Source organism: Aureobasidium subglaciale, assembly GCF_000721755.1.
Source record: "Aureobasidium subglaciale EXF-2481 unplaced genomic scaffold scaffold_32, whole genome shotgun sequence".
Lineage (NCBI taxonomy): Eukaryota > Fungi > Ascomycota > Dothideomycetes > Dothideales > Saccotheciaceae > Aureobasidium > Aureobasidium subglaciale.
The window spans coordinates 1-8,307 of NW_013566963.1; the positions used below are offsets into that span (position 1 = coordinate 1).

Consider the following 8,307-nt stretch of genomic DNA (forward strand, 5'->3'; position numbering starts at 1 on the left):
AGAAGGAGGGAACCCTTGGGCCCCTTGTTCAAGTATCCAGTCAACTAGAAAGGCCCCTTGTTGCGAAGACAGTCGGTGTTCGTGGGCGTGAGCGACACGTCGATTTGTTGTTCCATTAATGCGTGAACGGAGGGTTGATTCGGCGACGACGTGAGCGCGTGCGGTCGCTCGGATGGAGGGAAACTCGTTGTTGTTGTATGAATTGATCGCGCATTGAATCTTCTGCTCGTACGCAGCCATGTTAACGTTGAATTGGTTGAGTTGTTGTGGTATTGAGCGAAGTGGTTGATAAAGCAGAGCGACGCGAAACGCGCAGCTTCTAGGGGTGCGCAGCTTCGAGGTACTCCAGCTTACTTGGGTGTTTGATCGAGGATGCCCCTCGACTCCGTCCCACCCATTTTGCAAAGCATAGTTTTGACAGCGCTTAGCGTATAACTGCCCCAGCAACATGCATTCCTACTCCTATGCTTGAAGCCTCTTGCATAATTGCTCTTTGACCACTCTTTTCTCCTTTGACCAAACTGTCGGATTTTCTCCTTATACCCATACACTCCGCGACCCATCAGCCTATCTTCCTCATAATCTCCTCTAAAAGTCGACCGCCATGGCCGAAGCCGACGCTACCGGCAAAGATGTCGCCAATAGAGTGATGCGCCGGCTGGAAGTGTCAAAGGTATCCCGAAGCTGCAGTGTTGATGGGCTTGTTTATCTACGTCACTAACACTTGTTCACCTCAGATGACCAGAGCATTGCAAGACAGACTGGCCTTGGCCAATGTAAAGATCAAGCATGGCTGGGAGAACCTCAGCATCGATACCATCGAGCCGCACATCGACCAACAACTCAAGCGTAAACGGACGGCCTCGAGCATCAACGACAGCTATTCGGACACATCGTCCAGCGTCTCCAGCCGCTTCCACTCTGTTGGTGGCATGGCTTCATCGCCCTTGACTGCACCCATCTTCTCCGACGACATGCCTCGGCTGGGAAGCTCACACAGCAGTCTCCATGGAAGCACCCACAGCAGCAAACGTCCGAGGTTCACCGACGCCCATAGATACCCTGCATCGAGCAGTCAGACTGGTCGCAAGACTCGCAGCGCTCTAACTGTCCAATCATGGAAGAGATCCCACAGGCTTCCCGAATCTTCTCCTGTCTACCACAATAGAACGGCCATCTTCCCTTCGACTCTCCACGTTCCGAAGCTGTCTTTCATCTCCGAAGGCTCCAGCTTGATCGACGACGCTCCTTCTCCCGAGCTTTCCGAGGACGACGACACCGATCTTCCCGTGCACTCATTCCAAGTGGACTCCGACCTGTACAACATTCGCTCATCGCCGCCAAAGACGCCACCCCCTCAACACCGCTTCTCGCGAACATCAAAAGACAGCGAGCATGCTCAGAGTCTAATTCTCTTATACCAGTCACCGACTACAAATGGTGTCAACGGTGTTCGAAGCCTTGCTCCGTCCACTCCACCATCCAAGACGACTCCTTTGCCGTCTTCGATGATGCACACACCAGGAGGCAGCAATGGCCTCTTCGGCTTTGCACTAAGCACTCCCTCGAACAACCTCAATTTCGCCGACTTTTGCAACGTTACTCCTAGTCCTGCACAGGTCAACTGGGCGGCTACCAAGAGTCCCCTATCGGCACGCGAGCCACATCGAAAACTGAATTTCGACGGCCTCTTGCAACCAGGTTCCAGCCCTGAAGTTGCAAGACACTCCAAAGATGGCGCTCTAGAGCTTGGAGCACTTCTCCAATAAGCTCACTTTTACTTCACACTCCTTTCACGACGACACGATTTCTAGACAGACGTTTGGATTTCACGACCACCTGGGACATACCCAATCTCGATACCCGCATGCTTTTCCTTCAGTCAATTTTCCTTTGTTCCGATTTCCAGGGGGTGGGCACCTCGACGGTGCCGGGTCAGGGGGATCAAATGAGGCGTTATTCGCGTTGAACGCGGGTCGTGTGTATTTCGCGTGTTTTTGAGTTTTCCATATCTGGAGGGACGGCAGGTCAAACATGTTCAATCATAGGGCAGAAGTTTGCCTAGAGGGCCATTACATAGCTATCGCAATGACATGCCTGAAACACAGGCTGGTGTCTTATCAACCCCGTGTTAATGCAGAAAGATGGTAGTGAAGGAGTACAGGAATACGCGCCGAAGTGAGATTGATTGCGAGTATAGTCGGCTGCAGTTGCCGGCGGCAGGTCCGGCTGCTGGACGATTTAGGGGTCTCATTATTCAGGCGCCTTGAATCATCTTATTGCATCTTGATTTCATCACACACGAGATAATGCGCCCGCGATGAACAACACCACAAATCAACCCCAGGATGCCTTGAGCAATGCCCTTGAGCTAGTCAACCAGGCAGTCGATCAGTTACAGAAGATACCCGGTTCCTCGATCGCTATTCGCTACATCCGCTCCAGCTACCAAGATGATCCTGTGCGCTCGGCCATGGAGCTGTTCCTGTTCCTCTTCGCCGTCTACTATCTGGTCTCGCCGGCATACTCGACAAAAAAGCAGAAGCAGATTCCCTTGACCGAGGAGGTACGACCGACCACGACTACGGATATGACGCATGGTTCACTAATACCAACCACAGGAGATTGACGAGCTCGTTGACGACTGGACTCCTGAGCCTTTGGCAGCGCCTGTCACCGCCTTCGAAGAGGCCGAGAATGAGAAGAGACCAGTCATCGTAGGGTGAGATATATTCGCACGCGCTACCCGAAGCCATGCGCTGACACACACAACACAGTCCCTCCGCGCCCAAATCCAAGCTCGCGAATGGCCGAACCGTGACAAACCTTGCCACCTACAATCACTACAACTTCATCAACTCCGAAAGCATCAAGGAGGCCGCCGTCAAGACTCTGCGCAATTACGGTGTCGGCCCTTGCGGTCCACCCGGTTTCTATGGTACTCAGGATGTCCACCAGACGCTCGAAGCCGACATTGCCGCTCATCTGGGTGCACCTGCTGCCATCGTCTATGCTCAGTCTTTCAGCACCATCTCTTCCGTTATTCCTGCCTTCTCCAAACGTGGCGATATCATCGTTGCGGACAAGGCTATCAACTTCGCCACTCGTAAGGGTATTCAGATTTCACGCAGTACAGTCCGATGGTACGAACACAACGACATGGAAGACCTCGAGCGCGTGCTCGCCAAACTGGTCAAGGAAAACGCTCGCAAGCCGCTGACTCGTCGTTTCATCATCACTGAAGGCCTGTTCGAGAACGTCGGAGATGTCGTCAATCTTCCCAAACTCATCGAGCTCAAGCTGAAGTACAAGTTCCGCATCATCCTGGATGAGACATGGTCATACGGTATACTGGGCCGCACAGGTGGAGGTGTTACTGAGCAACAGAACGTGGATGCCAGCCAGGTAGACATGATCATCGGCTCTCTCGCTGGTTCTCTTTGTGGCGGCGGTGGCTTCTGTGCTGGCAGTGAAGAAATTGTCGAGCACCAGCGTCTCTCTGGTAGTGCATACACCTTCTCGGCCGCGCTGCCCGCCATGCTTGCAACGACTGCTAGCGCAACCACCCGAATTCTGCAAGAACAACCAGAACTCCTAGCTGCGCTGAGAGAGAACATCCGCGCCATGCGCGCCCAATTGGATCCTCGCAGTGACTGGGTTACTTGCACCAGTGCCGTTGACAACCCTGTCTTGATGCTTGTGCTAAAGGACGAAGTACTCGAGAGCAGGCAGTTGAGCATTCAGGAGCAGGACGCCATCATGCAAGACATTGTCGAAGAGGTAAGCAACGTTCCAATCCCTTCCTCATCCTGAACTATTTTACTGACTGAGGACGAACAGTGCCTTGCCAACGGCGTCTTGATCACCAGACTGAAGAGCATGCCTCCACCATTAGGTGGTACACCTCGTGACGAGGGATGGCAGCCTCAATCTGCAGTCAAGGTCTGCGTGACCACTGGTCTGTCGAAGAAGGAGACGGAGAAGGCTGGTGTTGTCATCAGGCATGCCATCACCAAGATCATGACGCGCAGAAAGTGAGACTAAAAGAGCTGCTCTGGATTTGTCAAGCCCTTCTTCCTTCGATGGCGTTTTTTCATGGCAAAGCGACTTTGTATTCAGAGTCTGTACAAATATATATCCCTTGTAATTGTGAAACGCAAGACCTTCGTTAACAGCATCATCGTGGCCTTTTCAGAGCCTCGTTCAAGAATACACGCTTGATGGGAATAGTGGTCGTGTTTTGGAGAGGGTTTGGATGGCGGAGGATAAGCTTACTCTTACGCCCGCTAATCGAAGAGCGATGTGATCAAGGAAATAGAGGGCAAGTGCGATGAATCTGGCACATCAGGAGCTGGGCTTGAGTTGGACATTAAGATTCTGCGATTATAAAGGTGTAAACAAGTACATTTTCACTTTTCCATACCCAAACGCCAGAAAAAGGCACAATGCTATGAGATGTATCGAATGCTTTTCTTAGCCAGTAGCGAATAATTTGTTCCATGCATACCAGCCACCACAACGTCCACTGGTTAAAGCAAGCAATCCTGTAAACTGGACCAATGTTAGCGTATACTTTGAACAAGCGCAGGGAAAACTCACTCGCAAGGCTCATTCTTCCTCACATACTCCAAATAGTCAAAACACTCGTCCGTCTTCGAAGTCTCAACATCAGGTCTGAATTTTGGCGTTCGCTCTACCATCCTCATCAGCAACTCTTGCCCTTCGTCACTGACGCCATACTCCTGCAACTCCTTGACCCTTGGCTGCCAGTTCAGAATGGCTCGGAAGCAAGACATGTACGTCATGTCTTCCAGAAAAGGTACAGGGGTAGAGCCAACGAGTAATTCCCACATGATTATGCCAAGACTCCAGACATCTGTCTTTGAGGGCAGGGCTCCAGCGCCTCGTTCAAATATCTCGGGGGCGACGTAGTCTATCGTATCATCTGCGATTCGATCATTGAGATATCCTCGCGCGTCGATCAGGTCTACACCGCCAAATCCAGTGAGCTTGAAGAGTGGAGGATCAGTGCGAAAGACGATGATTTTACTGGGCTTGAGGTCGCGGTGAGAGATGCCTTGAGATGCGAGATAGGAAAGAGCTTTGAGCGTCTGTAGAGCGAGATCCATGACGGCATCTTCTTTTACTCTCATGGCTTTGTGGCTGCGGATGAAGTCGCTTATGTTACCGTGAGGGGTGTGCTCGACGAGAATGACACTGCCTTGAGGCCATTGCTCGCGGAAAGCAGAGACGACATTTTCGTGTCGGACTCGAATCATGGCTGCTGTTTCGCCAATGTTAATACGGTTTTCCCTGGCGTCGCCTTTTCTGTCCCGTAGCTTCTCGAGGACGACTGGGAAGCCGGTCTTCTGTCTCTGCCTCCCTTTGGCCAGAGTAACAATCATACTGCCAGTCTCGTAATGGAAAGGTCGTGCTTCTTGCCAGATGCAATCTTCCTCTGCATCGAGATATCTCTGACGTGCATCTCCAGGAATGAGCGTTTGACGTATGGCAGGCTGGAGTAGCGACCATACAGTTGTTCTCAGCTCTGCCCATCTGGACCGCATCTTGCAATTGCCCAAGTCGAGGAAGGGAAACAGGAGCGTCAGAGACAAAGTGCCAGCCACGATTGTGACAACCTCGCCCTGATAGATCCGTATTCGCTCTCCTACTCTTGAGAGCAGCTTATCGTCGACCATGGTGCCTCTTGGACTGCAGTTGTAAATTTCCAGCTCAGGGATATTTCGAGTGTGGTCCAGCTGCACTCCAAAGTGTGTTCTATCGATACCGTCTCCTTCTTCTTCACTCAATAGGATGTCACACTTTTGCGGATCTCGTCCGAAGATGTGACCTTCTGTCACATCGGTAAATGAGTCGATGCTGAAGGTCAAGACCAAGCCAGCTTGCGTTTCGTCTTCTTCATTGTAGCCATCACCCAGGCCAGCCATAGGCTGTATCTGAGAAACGAAACGCTCATTCTCGGGCAGTTCCAGGATACCAGTGTTACTTGACTCGACACCAATTATGCAAAACGTCTTGGTGATATCGTACCACCCGAGTGTGCTGCTGCCGGCTGAGAGCGGACTAGACATGGTGGAGGTCGCTATCTCGAATTGAGGGATGGAGCGACGAGGGAATAAGTCTAGCTTGTTGAGCCGCTACGAGTGTGGACTTAGATGATGAAGAGAGATGAGATGCGGCATCGCCAGAATTTATACATGACTTCAGCTCTTTTTGGCCTCCTTCGTAACGAAGCACCGCGGCGGGTATTGGTTGCGAAGCGCGAGTATTTCTCCGTCATTGCAGATGCAAGGTGTCAGTCGTATTGGATCCAACTGCGACCTAAACAAGAAACATCGTACTAGCCGTCGGCGCGCCAGAATCGTCCGGTGGTGATTGGGACCAGCAAAGTCGTCGCGGTAACGCCAACGACGGGCCCAAGGTTATGCTGACGACCGGGGTGATTTCGTCCACTGAGAGAACGCGCAATTTTACTGTCAGAAGGGAACACTGGCGATCTATCGCAAAAGATTCCGACGTTTAAGTCGAGAGATGCAGCGATCCGAATTTGACTGCAAGACGCTTCTTTCGGACGCCTTGAGGACGGTTCGTCTTTTCACTAACCTGCAACCATCTCCCACGACAACAGCAAGTCATCTGCTGCAGACGAGCGGTTACTCACATGACTGGCGTACAGTCTTGCCACCCCGCTTTCAGGTCCAAGGATGATGCTGCTACCCGGTGTCGTACAAAATCCGTTGGCGAAAGCCCTGAGAAAAATATCACTAATGTGGTTATTTCTGAACCTTTTGCTCTTCTCAACAAGGACAGAGTAAATGCTCGATGGCTCGCCACTTCAGCCTCTTCCCTAGTGAGCGTACATGTTATGCATGGGGAGTGCACCATGAGCACTGTTCACAATCTGTGAGAGGCAACAACAGGATCCGGACCGGCTTCTTGCTCTCTTGTCAAGTCTACATGCGTAGATGAGAAGGCTTTATGCAGATTATGCTACAAGCCTGACGGCAGCAGGACTGGGCCTGGGGAGCCGCTTCCAAAAATAAGGGAAGAACAGTCTCCAGTGGTGTCGACAAAATACATGATGCCCCGGTGGATGGCACTTCGTCCAATCGTCGTATGCTTGAGTGTATAGAAGGGACCAGGACCATTGCATGTCTTTTTCATCATGCAAGTACATGTGCCTCGTCTAGGCCCTTGACAAAACTAAGTGTAAGAGCCACCTGTCACGACCCACCTGTTTGCAGAAGAGCTCGTATCGAGAAGTACCTACTGCTTAGCTCTGCGAAGAAACTCTTCGCGCTGTTCCCGCAGCCAACCATCGTGCTGCAGACGTTCATGCTACGAGCCGATGTATATGTTAGAAGTTTACCTCTCTGAAGGGATGACGATCGAATTGTTACTCATGCCATTTGACTTTCGGGTCATGTTTCTCCTTGCGCGAAGGATCGTCGCACTTTGCAACTGATTGAAGGCACGAACCTCTTTGAATATGGGGCGATGGCAGCGAGATGTGTCTCTCAATTGACTCTCTGTGTTAGACTTGTCCATATAGTATATTATCCTGCATTGCTATAGCTCGTCTTTCGTCTGCTCTGATCGTCAATATAGCGTGAGAGAGACAGCATTCAAGGTGATGTAGGAGCTGTAGAAAACCACCAGACCGGAGAGAAGATTAGAGGCCAACCGAAATCTCGTCAACGGGAGAGCGGCCCGTGTAGATGTATTCGTGAATTGAGTACACAGCTGCAAACAGAAAATGATCTTGGAGATGATGGGTGGCATTGAGGTAAGGGTGGCTGTGGTGTTTGCTTTGTTTGATGAACGCATGGATTTTGTTTACCGCCACGCCTCATTCGCTCCTTCTGTTGGTACTTAACAATTACGCCGGACCACGACACGGTAATGCTTTTGACTATGCTTTGGAGAATCTTGTGAGGCTCTTTCCTGCACTAACATCAAGTCTAAGTCGACATCGGGAAGGTGCTTTCCTGCCAATATACCTATGCGCAATCTTCGGCGGTCTACGACGACCTGAGCGTGTGTGTGATGCTAGATCTCGCAATTATTCGTCCGTCATCACTACGATCCTCACTCGTAGTACTCGAGCTTCTAGTCCTGATGAGCAGACTATCCTCCACCGGTATGTTTGTTCACAACTTGATTTGACCTTTCGCACCCGTAAGTATAGTCTCTGCTTGCTATCACTTAGACGCCGTCATTATTTCCTGCTGCAGCTATGACAACCGAATGAGAGACTCGAAGGTAAGGAGAAAAATTCGTTATTCT

At 51.1% G+C, this 8,307-nt stretch overlaps 4 protein-coding genes across 4 annotated transcripts; 2 read left to right on the forward strand and 2 right to left on the reverse strand.

Moving 5' to 3' along the window:
• Nucleotides 1-604: 604 nt before the first annotated feature.
• AUEXF2481DRAFT_33266 (uncharacterized protein) lies at nt 605-1,769 on the forward strand (the record flags this gene model as incomplete). The annotated part of the gene is made up of 2 exons (XM_013484163.1): nt 605-673; nt 738-1,769. The coding sequence occupies 2 exons, from the start codon at nt 605-607 to the stop codon at nt 1,767-1,769; spliced, it is 1,101 nt and encodes a 366-aa protein (XP_013339617.1).
• A 409-nt stretch (nt 1,770-2,178) lies between these two features.
• Nucleotides 2,179-4,317, forward strand: AUEXF2481DRAFT_508863 (uncharacterized protein). Its single transcript, XM_013484233.1, has 4 exons — nt 2,179-2,566; nt 2,625-2,722; nt 2,778-3,780; nt 3,841-4,317. The coding sequence occupies exons 1-4, from the start codon at nt 2,321-2,323 to the stop codon at nt 4,036-4,038; spliced, it is 1,545 nt and encodes a 514-aa protein (XP_013339687.1). The 5' UTR covers nt 2,179-2,320; the 3' UTR covers nt 4,039-4,317.
• On the reverse strand, nt 4,172-6,387 carry AUEXF2481DRAFT_508888 (uncharacterized protein). The gene is made up of 2 exons (XM_013484234.1): nt 4,600-6,387; nt 4,172-4,551 (listed from the first exon to the last, which is right to left on the reverse strand). The coding sequence occupies exons 1-2, from the start codon at nt 6,090-6,092 to the stop codon at nt 4,530-4,532; spliced, it is 1,515 nt and encodes a 504-aa protein (XP_013339688.1). The 5' UTR covers nt 6,093-6,387; the 3' UTR covers nt 4,172-4,529.
• Nucleotides 6,388-6,969: 582 nt separating this feature from the next.
• Nucleotides 6,970-7,520, reverse strand: AUEXF2481DRAFT_508937 (uncharacterized protein). The gene is made up of 3 exons (XM_013484235.1): nt 7,422-7,520; nt 7,292-7,359; nt 6,970-7,214 (listed from the first exon to the last, which is right to left on the reverse strand). The coding sequence occupies exons 2-3, from the start codon at nt 7,356-7,358 to the stop codon at nt 7,012-7,014; spliced, it is 270 nt and encodes an 89-aa protein (XP_013339689.1). The 5' UTR covers nt 7,359; nt 7,422-7,520; the 3' UTR covers nt 6,970-7,011.
• Nucleotides 7,521-8,307: the final 787 nt, after the last annotated feature.

Excerpts from the sequence above, each read along its gene's own strand:
- AUEXF2481DRAFT_508863 (XM_013484233.1), top strand. The coding sequence starts at position 2,321 with ATGAACAACACCACAAATCAACCCCAGGATGCCTTGAGCAATGCCCTT. Across the intron at positions 2,567-2,624 it reads AGATTCCCTTGACCGAGGAG|ATTGACGAGCTCGTTGACGA; the intron begins GTACGACCGACC and ends CAACCACAGGAG. Across the intron at positions 3,781-3,840 it reads TGCAAGACATTGTCGAAGAG|TGCCTTGCCAACGGCGTCTT; the intron begins GTAAGCAACGTT and ends GAGGACGAACAG.
- AUEXF2481DRAFT_508888 (XM_013484234.1), bottom strand. The coding sequence starts at position 6,092 with ATGTCTAGTCCGCTCTCAGCCGGCAGCAGCACACTCGGGTGGTACGAT. Across the intron at positions 4,552-4,599 it reads AGGAAGAATGAGCCTTGCGA|TTTACAGGATTGCTTGCTTT; the intron begins GTGAGTTTTCCC and ends ACATTGGTCCAG.
- AUEXF2481DRAFT_508937 (XM_013484235.1), bottom strand. The coding sequence starts at position 7,358 with ATGAACGTCTGCAGCACGATGGTTGGCTGCGGGAACAGCGCGAAGAGT. Across the intron at positions 7,215-7,291 it reads TTTCTTCGCAGAGCTAAGCA|GGCCTAGACGAGGCACATGT; the intron begins GTAGGTACTTCT and ends AGTTTTGTCAAG.